The sequence below is a fragment of the Trachinotus anak genome, unplaced genomic scaffold, assembly GCF_046630095.1.
Source record: "Trachinotus anak isolate AG129_WGS33_773 ecotype Australia unplaced genomic scaffold, CSIRO_AGI_Tana_v1 ptg000008l, whole genome shotgun sequence".
NCBI lineage: Eukaryota > Metazoa > Chordata > Actinopteri > Carangiformes > Carangidae > Trachinotus > Trachinotus anak.
The window spans coordinates 9,951,719-9,964,052 of record NW_027273859.1 but is presented as its reverse complement, the minus strand read 5'-3'; the positions used below and the strand labels follow the sequence as shown (position 1 = coordinate 9,964,052).

General features: G+C 40.8%; 2 protein-coding genes across 3 annotated transcripts in view; both read right to left on the bottom strand.

Moving 5' to 3' along the window:
- The window catches only part of LOC139623871 (probable E3 ubiquitin-protein ligase HECTD4), a 36,987-nt gene extending 34,246 nt beyond the window's left edge, over positions 1–2,741 (bottom strand). For both annotated transcript variants that reach the window (XM_071482473.1, XM_071482474.1), the window contains exon 1: positions 2,013–2,741. In XM_071482473.1, coding sequence (XP_071338574.1) covers positions 2,013–2,159 — 147 coding nt within the window. In that variant the 5' untranslated portion in view covers positions 2,160–2,741. The remainder of the gene's footprint in view (positions 1–2,012) is intronic.
- A 311-nt stretch (positions 2,742–3,052) lies between these two features.
- On the bottom strand, positions 3,053–12,293 carry LOC139623872 (uncharacterized). The gene is made up of 7 exons (XM_071482475.1): positions 11,297–12,293; positions 9,072–9,204; positions 8,110–8,244; positions 6,575–7,587; positions 5,820–5,949; positions 4,333–4,452; positions 3,053–4,183 (listed from the first exon to the last, which is right to left on the bottom strand). Exons 1-7 carry the CDS (start codon positions 11,781–11,783, stop codon positions 4,000–4,002), a joined length of 2,202 nt encoding a protein of 733 aa, XP_071338576.1. The 5' UTR covers positions 11,784–12,293; the 3' UTR covers positions 3,053–3,999.
- Positions 12,294–12,334: the final 41 nt, after the last annotated feature.

Genomic DNA, 12,334 nt, shown 5'->3' with positions numbered 1-12,334 from the left:
AACAAATAAGGTTATGTCGTAGTAATACACACAGCTGAATGCACCAAGCTGCTCATTGTAAAAACTTAATCAAGCAGGCAACGTCTGTTGATGAGTACAAAAGCCTTACACCAATCCCAGCATAGTTCCTGTGTAAAAAAAAAACATTCTCCACCATGAAATATGGAACTGTGCCAACATACCACTTCTCATCATACAGCTATGAGTTTGACCACTGTTATAACATACACTAAAACAAACCCATGTATTGGAATATTAGCACATTGACATGATTTTAAACTGAACCCCAATTTATTTTGAATATCTTTAGCTTGCTTTATGTTGACCTAATCAAACATTTTAAAAATAATTATATGTGTGCATCTAAAACAGGTATTTGCAAACTTCCCCTTTTTTCAACAGATGCCAAAACAGAGATGTCCAAATATAGTGTTGTTGTTTTTCTTCCTTTAAAGTCTCATCAAGTAGAATCCTGACTCAATTCACAGCGTGTTGTATCGGCTATACATGGTATTTCATAAAAATTGGTTAAAATGTCAGTGTTAATGGCAACAGTTAGATAAAGACACTATCCATATTATGGCTAAATTAGTTCTAAGTGGATAAACATCACTGTCAGTCACAGTCTGATATTCATCATCATCTACCAACCAGACATTAGGCACCAGATCATGAACATGTGACATCAGTACTGCGGCAATTATACTCTACAGACTGATGCATACTACTGGCTCTAGTTTTTTTTGTTTGTTTGTTTGTTTTGGGGTTTTTTTTTTAAACATGGCAGCGTAAAGAAATATCGAGGAGATAAATATACAGTGATAGCTCGAAGTTTCCATCAGCATCAGTGTAAAGTATCCACAACCTAACAATTTAGATACGTCCGGTTTCGAGATTTTGCCTTCAAAATAAAAGCCTGCATTCCAGACAAAAAACATTTAGTGCATATTATGCAAATTAAACCAAAATACTTAAGAGCACATAACTTAAATTAGGGTTGACAAATTCTGAGTTAGGAGTTACTTGATAAATGTAACAGTAGCGGAAATATGGGACAATGGCTGGCTATACAGCTATTTTAAGGTACTGTATTCAAAACCACATATGCACCATGTACAGTTTATACCTACTGACAAAACGTTGCTTCTTTCAGTTTAGAGAAGAAAATACAAGCCATGAGAGATGGCAGCTATTAGTTGAGTATACTACACTTGACAATGATTGTAAAACACTAGACATTAAGTGGTGTCCCTGTAGTTTGACAGCTCATAAACCACGGCTAGTGTCATCTTCAGTTATCACACATCTGCGGATTAATATCTAAAAAGCCTACAAGTTGTTCCATATAATACTAGTCTCAACACTGCTATCTGTGCACCCAAAAGAATGTTTATAGTTTGATGCAATTTGAGAAATCGCCTGCATACAGAAGCTGCTGCCCTGACACTACTAATAAAGTTGAAGCAGTGCAACTTGACACCTGAGATAGAGGGATAGCATGCAAGTGTATGATACCTCATAAGCAAATTGAGTCATTTGAATACTATGTTAAGTTGCAAATTAAACATAACATCACTTCAGCGCTCAATAAACTGTAACAATGTTTGACCATACAAACTTATAGACATTCAACGCTTACCAGATTCAAGGGTCAGTCCTTGAGTATTTTCATTGCAGTACCATTTTACACATAGCTGCATTTATGATTAAATTATACCCAATAGAGCTGCATGATTTGTCTTTTACTTTACTTATATTTTGAAGGAAGTTCCCGGAAACGAGGTGTCAAGGGTCTAACAATTGACCGTTGGTCAATAATAAGCAGGGCAGGAAACTTGCAAACGTTAGCGCAACCGTTATGACTGAGGGTGTGTTGCAGCAGACAGAGAAAACATATACTGACATTAAAAAAAACACAAAAAAGACACCACGATCATAGCAGTGTACGCGTGTTTCTGTATATAAACCGTGAGTGTGTTTGTATGTATGTCTGCGAGATGGCTTTCACCCACCTCTTGCTCGGTGTCCCCCTGCTCCGACACTCCAATTTCACTGGGCAGCTCGGCCAGATCTGTGACCCGAATGAGTCCGTCGTGGAGGAAAATTGTTTCCTCCTTCACTGAAAGCCACTGGGACGAATCCACAGCCCCGGAGCCCATCGCTCGCTCCTCCGACAGTGATGCCAAAGGGGTCGAACATTAAAAATTCAGTGACAGAGTGACAGAAACGCCCTAGCTAACCTGCTAGCGAGCTACAATAACATAACAGCCGTTACCGTCTCCGTGTTATCCGACGATGGTGCTTGACGGGGCAGACTGTAGTGCTAGGGTGCTAGCTAAAAAACGGCAGCCGAGCAGTGAGCAGGCAGCAGCGGCAGGTCCTCTACACATAACATCCGTGCTTGTGTCGCGCTAACAGCGGCTGCTAGCCGTCTGTCTGGCTCGGTTAGCTAGAAGCGGAGCTAACTTACCGTACGGTATCGTTATAACGTTACCAAGCAGAGTGGGCGTGACACCCGTACAAAATCCGTTATCGCACCGTACCGGTGAAACGACAGGCTTTTCAGGACGAAGACCTCATCTGTAGTAAGCTCATTTCACAGTTAAAACCTGGAGGCAAGCGGCTCCGCTAACGGCCCAGCCGCTGTGTCGGTGGCTGGAGGAGATAATCAAAGTCTCCCAGCTGTCAGTGCGACGCCATGTTTCCAAGGCCAACTAGCTGCTCCCAGCATGCACCGCGGGCCAGAATAAAAGCTGTCAAAAATTAATGAGTTCATTCTGGTGTCTAACAGAACAACTTATTGCGGCCATAATAATTATAAAAGAAAGAGACAATTATGTAGTTCGGAGAATATATTAAAACTAAGTTCAAGGTTTGGTTGTTACCTGTATGTTTGCTGTCTTTACTGTACATCAGACTTATAGATTGTCAAACCACAATGGAAATTAGTCTTGGACTCAACTGTGACACACCTGACATTTGTAACTTAATATACCCCTTCATGTCATGTTAAACACACAAATTCATTAAAGTGGTACAGACCAACAAAACCTTGAGGTCGCAATTATGGCCTATATTTTGCCTAACTGGCTATTACAATCATATACAAATGTGCAAGGTGGTAAAAGCAGAGCAAAGCAAAGACATTTTTACATCTCTACACAACACATTATAATATTATCATGGAATCCACAAAGTATTCCATAAAGCTGGGACCTTTAAATCCTGAAAACTGACCCAGGTGGTGTTTTTGGGGAGTTAAAAACCTGACAGTTGTCTAGTTGAACAGGAATGGATCTTTGAATCTGTTTCAAACAGCTGATGTAGCCAATTTCCATCTCTCTTATCTTGTTAATAACATGTCTAAAAAACACTGATGCAACACATTGTAAAACACTGTTGAGTTTATGAAAGGGCAGATGAGGTGCACATTGAACAGGTTGTACCCCTCACAAGAGGTTTTTGGATCAGGGATGTTTTATAAATGTAGTAAGATATGGACTTTTGAGGGGTAGGGATAGATCACACTACACTAAAGTGTAATAAGTGTTGCAAGCTAATAATGAATAATTACCCAATAGCTAAAAGGTAAACCAAGACTTTTCTCATTTAGGATAATGATTACTGGAAGGTCGTGAGCTGTTTTTAAACCAGTGTATGTCTAGTAATTTTTCCTTAATAAGTTAATATGCAGTGCAGATAATAGAATATGTTTGCAAAAATGCCCTAGACACATGATTTTCAAACAAAATAAATGAATGTATTACATTTTCAAAGCACAATTGGATGGTTTCCAGTTTTGTATTACAGTTTTTTATAAATATATTAAATTCACATCCACGGCATACTTACAAAAATATTACTGGATTCAAGGGTTTGAGTCCTTGAGTATTTTCATTGCAGTGCCATTTTACACCATCAGAGAGAAACAGAAAATGCTGCATGAAATTTAAAGCTGATAAAAGTCATTGTTGCTGCACATGGCAGCTTAGTCTGTAATCATGTGAGCTGTGCAATAATATCAGCTTCTCTTTCCAGCCTTAGGCATCGCTTATAAAGGCGAACAGGAATCCCTCTTTTTCTGTCATTGCCTGAATTTTGCACCCCATCAGGGTCTTTTTCCTCTTCCATCTTCTTAAGTGCTCGAAGTAGGTCAGAGGCTTTAACGAAGCCCCCAGAACAGCTAGAAAAGAAACATGTAAAACATATCAGAAACAGAACCCAACCTAATAATCTTTTATATAAAGGGAAATTGAGTAAACATATTAGGCTGGAGACTGGCACTGCTGTAACGAAAGGCTAAACATGAACAGGCATATCTGCACTTAAAACCTTTTTCTGCGGTGGCACTTTTTCTCCTTCGACAGTTTAAAGCAGTATTGGGAGACGAAATCCATCAGTAGCATGGGGAGAACACTGGGCTGCTTGAAGCTTTTGATCTGAATAGCCAAGCTGTGAAATTGACAAAAAGACAAACAGAGGTCATTTACAACCTTGCATAAAGAAAGAAAGAGAGAGACAGGGCAGGAATGGAACGATATAGCCGGATATGCATTTGCTCGTGTGACTCAGAGAGAGACACAGACAAAGGAAGAGAAAGCTGCCTGAGGGGGGAAGGCCTTCCTCATTGTTCATAACATACTTTAGAGAGGAATGAGGAATGATAGTCTTACCATACACGCGCTGCTGTAGCCTGAGTGTGAGCATTACATACAGCGGTAGGAGGCATCAAATCAAATGAAATCCGTCAAATGTAAATAACAAATATTTAAAACACAGGATTGTAGCCTGCTATCGGTATCATAATGAGTTTTCCACAGCAGACATGTTGACAAGTCAGTCAATAACAGTAATGATGGCTCTGTCTCCATTATGTGTAGCAGTGAGTCAGTATTCACTGTAGGTCTGCTTCAAGGAAGACATTTTGACATGCTACAGCAGAAAAAACACAAGTGAAAATAGCAAAATCAGAGATGGCTGCTGTAAAAAAAGGCTCTCTACCTGATAAACCTAAATGGAATGCAGCCATCGTTAACATTATATGTTCCACCTGCGGCAGTTTTCCTGCCAAAGACCTGCCAAAGCCCGTGAAAAAGGTCTTTGACAGGTCTTCTGATAGGAGCTACTAGAAAACAAACAAAAAAACAAGTTATTAAAGGATAATTCAGTCATTTTAGTAAAATAAAACAGCCCTTTGTCACAGTCTTGGCAAACATGCATATTCCAGTTCAGTTCTACATGACTTCTCATTTTGGTGGTTCCTGGTTACTTCATCTCACTGCAACCCGCAGGTGGAACATGGAAGTAGCTCAGGAATGCATAATACGGTCATAATGACTTGTTGGAGTAATAGCATTTAGTTTAGCTGTGTAAGGCTTGGCTTCAATGAACTATGTTGTTAACCTGCTCCCAGGGGGGGGAAGTAATATTATGCTTAACTCTTGATGTTGTCGCCAAAATGCACAAGAAAACACAAAGCAAGATGTGCCAAGCTGTGAAGCTGGAATTTTCATTTAATGTTCTGTCATCGTCAAAACTTTGTAATATTCATTTGTTTATATCTACTCCTGTTCTACAGCGGTAAACAGGAGTAGATCAGGGGCCTGTCTGATGAAGCAGGATCACAAAGTTTTAAGGATAGTTTCGTTGAAGAATAGTCAGAGCCCGCTTAAATCTATAACATGGACTGAAGAAAAAGACATCCAGGTCCCCAGCATATATTTCAGTCACTATATTTTTCATCTTTGAGACTTTTGCATTGTTGCATACGTGACAATATAAATATGGGGAAAAAGTTTTGACAAAACATGTTATGTTACCGGCTGGTGCAATCACAGTGGTAGGCGGTCTTTGACTCCATGTTCTGCAGATCATATTTCTTCTCCAGAGGAAGGATTTGGTATTTGCATGCATCCAAATGTTTGAGGCTCCCACACTGGAGATGATTATCTGCAGGAGCAGAAATAAATGCAGGTTATGATACAAATTTTCTAAGCTATTCTGTCCCACCTGTAGGGGGTGTGGTAGCACAGGCTCCCTAAAAACATACAGCCTTGGACCACCTTCTTAAACACAATAATCCCACTGGTGTTTTTGTGGGCCATTTGCCCACCTTTCCAGAACAGCAGCATCACTCACTATGGAAGACTAATTAATGTAACAAATAAATAGGTTTAACAGTGATATTTTCTTTTTTTTTTTTTGTCCATCACCAATTCAAAACGTGCTCATTCACTTATAAAATATTTGTAATTCATTAATAAAAGTGTTACAATTTGTCTTTAAATGCAAAATTCAAATAATGAATTTAACATTGATGAATTTGACCCAGCGGGACAGATGACTCTGACTGATGTCACTGGCACTAATTGCTTAATGGGCGGTCAACATTCATTTTAGACAAGTTATACTGAGGAGAGGCATTGATGGCTTAAGCGTTAATGCACCTCGTTGCTTGTTGCTACAGTATTTCTGCTATCATCATAACTACTCGTAATATGCCTGGTGTTGTGAGTAGGAGCCTGTTATGCTGCAAAAGGCCCCAGGGGAAGTGATGGAAGCTGCATGCACTCACCTGTCATATTACGGAATGTGTTATATTGTTTTAAGATTTGTTCGTCCTTCGTCCTATGAGCTATAATTCTACTCATGGGCTCCTGGCCTGTATTATTCCCTAGTAGACGGGAGTCCATCTGCTTTTGTGGCTTGCCATCCTCACGAAGAGAGGCTGCTGTCTTTAGTTTTGTTGTACTGGCCGTTGCAAATGTAGCTGTATTCCAGAGCCTTTTCAAAGTTTCTTGTCTGGGTGTGTCTGTTGTCTTTTTGAACCGCAGGGCCGGAGGTATTGTCGCTTTTACTGGCAGTCCATATGTATCTGCTGCAGCTGTAACATTTGTCATGTGAGATGTTGTTTGTTCCTGACAACTTTTACAATGTGGCCAAAAACCCCTCACAGGCATCCTGAATCCACAGCAGCCGCTTTGCTTTGGAACTTTTTTGTGACCTTTTGTGGTTTCGGTCACTGTTGTGGTGGCTGTGGGTTGATGGAGCTGAAGTTTTCGCCTCTGTGTTAAAGGTGGCACACTTTGCGTTGTAGATGATGTTTGTGGATAGGGGTTTGCTGTCATCTGTGGTAGGACTTGGCTTCTCTGTGTGGGATAAACCAACAGGCCCTTTCTAGTGCTCTTCTCTTTTCCATCTCTCTTTCTATTTGACATCAATGCCTTACTTTTAGAGGGATGTAAAAGACCCGTTTTCAGAGGAAGTGAAGGAGTAGTGGTGTGTGCCGTTGATATTTGCGGCATTTGGCGGGGTGCGACTGTAGATGGTGTCCGGTGTGTTTTACATCCTTTCCCCTTTGTCCTTTTGCGGTAGAAAGTGTCTCCTCTGGGTGTGTCTCTGGAACCACATCTATGTTCACTTTTGGGTGACTTTCTGCGTGGGCTGATCATGGGGCTTTTGGTTACATGCTGCTCCTCACTACTTGTTGTAGACTTGTTGTCTCCATATTTGCCTGTAACATCAGAGTTATTGTATGGGAGGGGACTTTTGAACACGGCATATGGAGCCTGTTTGACTTCTTTGCACCTATAGAGAGTAAACATGGATGTTAAAACCAAGCCACAGAAAAAACAAAACAACAAACCTCTTCAAAACCTCCATATCTTGTATTTTCAACTTGTATAAACCAAATTCCTTGCATATTTATTTGATTAAGAATTAGGCTACACTTTGTATTGCTATGTGGAATATGATCTGTAATTTCAAGCACTTGTAATCTGTGTGTTCCTAGGAAGATCAACACACAAATCTTAAATTATAATCATTATAGTATATAGTTCAATATAATACCATTAATGCTCAAAAAAGGTCGATCATATCTTGTTTGTAAGACAATTTGTTAGTAACCTGATAGATAAAGTTGTGGAAACAGAGCAGAGGACTACCACAGTGCCCTTCATGATTTTATGTGGTTTGGCAGTTTATCAGACATGTTACTCCAAGCTGCAGATGCACATCTGCTGCTCCTGCTCCCAATGTGACCCTACCTGCATTTTCCACTGAGCAAATGTCTTGCACTCATTAAAATGAATACAGTGTTTCTCTTACATTCCCCACCAGTACATCTGGGTGCATCGCCTCTGATATTTGAGCTCGAAGCAGGGAACCCGCAGGATGTTGAAAAAGCTGTAGCCCACCATGGAGGAAACAGTATCATTCACATCCTGAAGACACTGTCGAAACCTGGGGAGAGGTGGGAAAAGAACATGCCAGCGTCAAGCAATAGTCCAGTCAAAATGAAGCTTTAGTGATGTCCCTCACTTGTAAGTCACTTTGCATAAAAGTGTAGAAGCCAAATGTTAAAGCCAAATGAATAAATGTAAATGTCAATGTAAAATTGACACATTCTTGGTGGGTAAATACCCATGAATGCTGCACCATTTTTTCTGCATAGACCATAGAGTTTATATCAATAGATGACATTTTAGCTGGGGGGTGAATTCTAAAAATGTTTGTCAGCCACTTCTGGATGAACACCAAGAGTTAGAGACCAAATGTAATACACATGCACCTCTCAGCACTAGATATGAAGTGAGAAGAAAACAGATGTCTCTGCAGGTTTAAATAATAGATTGTGAAGGAGGAATGGAATGCAAAAAAAAAAAAAAAAAATAGCAAACAACACGTTCAGTCTTGACATACAAAGGTTTCCTACAGGGCTGATCAGAGTTATATATTTATTATTCCTGCATGAATGGTAAAGTCATATCGCCCCAGGTTCTTCTACTTAAATTGCTTTATTGTGACAAAATAATATCATACTCACAGGAGGAGCACACTTTTATTAGTAAGAAGTGTGAGGTATAAAATGCACCAACTACCACAGCACTTATAAATTCAGCCCTCAAGCAGGTCTGTCCTCACTTGACCGACCATGACGGCCAGAGCGTTATGGGGATAGGTCAGAGAGAGACGTGATTTACAAGTTGCAGGAGTTGTCCTTGAGGCGATGAAAACTTAAGAGTCCTAAATCAGTATTAGATGCCTGTGGTGAGCATTATGATGCTCACCTTTGGTCACAGTCACAGTGTGAGACGGTGTAGAAGTTGGGGTTGAAGACTCCATAATTCACTGTGAAAGTAGGGATGACATGCAAGCAGTGGTCGTGCTCACGGCAGCATCTATCTGTGTCCTCAAACATCCCTGTGCAAGAAAGTAAGATGTGAATTCAGTCGCAAATCAAAGGGCTCTTTGTATCAAAGCAAGCTGCAAGCAGAGATCTTTTAACTGATTTAAAGCAAAAAACTTCAAAGACAGTTAGCCTATTTGAAAATTAAAGATGTATATGTTGCAAAACCAAGATCTCTAATTTAAAAAAACTAGTCAGGCACATCTTTTTGACGTGACTACCATATACATGCCCAGACTTTCAAATTACTATTCTTAAGATGTAAGTTAACTATCATTTCTGTGCAATAACTGCACCCATGAAATAGTGTCCCAAAAATGTTGAATTTTAATTAAAAACACACTTTGTGGTGATGCTGTCTACATCAAGATTACAAACACAATTGGACTTCAGTTTATTCCATTCATGCCAGTGATATTTATCTAATATGCTTATGGGGACCTCACACTGTTAAAGAATTCTCAGTATCTTGCTGTAGCTGAATTTATAGTTTGCTACTGTTTTTGTGTGTGTGTAATATATATATATATATATATATATATATATATATATATGCACACACACACATATAGCAGTAAACAACTATTTTTTATGTAAAGATATAGTGTAGTAATGGTCTCCTGAGCATAAAATGAGTCACACCCCGACAGTTGTTCGTGCCTTTGAGTCCCTTCTGCTAAACCGTTGTTAAACCATTGGCCTTTTCTGCGTCATAGACTGTATAGGTTTAAACACACAGGCACTGCCTATACGCGAGCTGACACAGCGCGGAACCACTTTTTCGTCTAAAAGGGCCAAAGAAAGATGGGACCAGAGCACAGGCCAACTGGCCGTTGGACTGTCAACTTTGTTTGTGTGACGGTTGATAAATCCAAGGCTGAAACCAGTCAGACTGCAGTCGGATCCTGTTTGGCCAGTGCACTGTCAAAACCAGAACATTTTTTCAAGTCTTTGCCAGCTCCAGTGTCTCCAGTGTCATTTTTGCGACCGCAGATAAAGTTCAAGGCTGAACTTCCTTTCCAGACCGACAGTAGAGCCAATGCTGTTCTGTCTTTACCAAAATGGAGGACCCTATGAGCTGCGAAAGGGCTCCAGATTGATCCAGAACTGGTTTTCTTCTCCACTTGATGCTTCATAATGTTACATGTCTGTTTTCATTAGTTGACAGCCACGGTAGCATGATAATGTTAGCTGACTTGCTGTTATCAACATTATGAATTTATTTGGCAAATGTTGCTATTGCTGTCTGGCTAACTGTCAGCATTGCTGTGGAGCATATCACAACAGTGCTAGCGTGGGCTAATGGTTGTGGTTAAAGTGTTTTTCAGTTGTGCCACTTTTTGTGTGCTTAGTGACCATTTTCCCTCTGCTCCATGACATCTTGTTGAAGCGAAGAAGGGGGGAGTGGGGTGTGAGGGTGGCCAAAAGCAGGCGGACAAAGCATTTGTTGCGGTCTGTGACGCTGGTGGTCTAGTGCGACATCTGGTGGCAGTGAATATCACCTACATAACCTTTAATTCTATGACACAATATGACTTGATTGGAAATGCGATGTACTGTATTTTGCCTATGCTAACAAACAAAGCAAAAAGGCACTCACCTATTCATTTGCAGGAAAATCATAATCCACTGTCCAGTGAAACGTGGCTCACTCTTTGTTTTCCCATAATGCATTGCAAAAAAATACTGTAAAGTACTGTTTTTCTTCCTCTAAGCAATAATACTGTAAAATACCATTATAAGCAAATTCACCTGGGAAATATCACAGTAATGTACAGCATTTAACAAGACTATACTGTTGACATTCTCAGGTAAAACGTAGACTATAACAAACAGATTTCATCTCCTGTGACAAATATCTGAAGGATGTGCGGCTGCTGAAGTGAGAAGTCCCTGTAGGTCTTTATTTTTCATTCTTTCAGAAAGCCCAAACTTCCTATGACTGTTAACAAATACAAAGCCCACATGAGCCTACCGTATGGAAGTGGCTCTGTGATGTATGTACCCATCCTCCCGTGTCTTCTCTAACCATTACTATCCCCCCAATGCCCGCCTTACAGGCCTATAGGGACAAAAAGTAATACAACCAGAGTTGAACATCCTCACCTAACTGGTCGTATCTGACCGCGTCGTTTCCCTTGCCGCACCACAGCGTCCCTGGCAATATCAAGGCGCGTCTCCCCCGGGCTCTGCCCTCAGTCCCATCTCCTCTCGGCCTGGGAAACTTTGGCGCACTGGAGTACACCGGCGCGCAAGGAGCATCCGGAGTCGATAACACACTGATGTTAAATCTTCGGGTGATTTCTTGAGCCTGTTTGGCGCTTCTGTCGCAGAGAGTGCGGTAGCGCTCAGTGGCCAGTGGACCGCTGTTTACTTCGCATGTTACCAGGCGCATGTCTCCGGACCACAGGGTGAGGTACAAGGAGCGCACACCGGCGGTGTCCTCCCGCAGAAAGGTGACGCGCGTCTGTCCGTCAACATCTGCGGGACTGGATCTGAGACAGGAGAGGCCTGATCCGATCACATCTTGTGCTTTTGATAAAATGAGCCATGATAAGGAGAAAAGAACTTGATGTAGAAATTTGCTTTGCATCTCAGTGTGGAATGTAAACGTGAAGTGTAAAACCAATCCTGTTTAAGACCAGCTTCGGTGTTTGGCCTAATTAATGTCTGAAAGTGGGAATTATTCCGCATTAGCTGCAGCATCAGTGGAGTTCTGCACCTGCCGGTTTAAAGGCGCCTGCCTCTGTCCGTAGAAGTCATGTGTGCGTCCGGGGAAAATGGTGCTTGTTGAGAGGGTCTTCTTATTGGTCTGCTGCGGAAATATGACACACCTCACTGTTTAGGTTTGTGTGCATGCGTGAAATTATTATTTCGTCACTAAGATTTAGGAAGAAAAGTGTAGAGCTGTCCCAACATGCAGGAGTTTGTTGCAACTGCTGAATACAAGGATAAACATGCGCGCAAAGCAGTGGCAAAATGAAATGTATACATTTTGACTTTATATAGCCTATTGTTTGAATTTAAAACTTAATTAGAGTGGACATAAGTATGATTTTAACAATAACACTCCCAATCATTCCACTTCCTATACCCCAATTACCTTTTTTTATGTACCACTGTCTAACTTACAAGTCAAATACA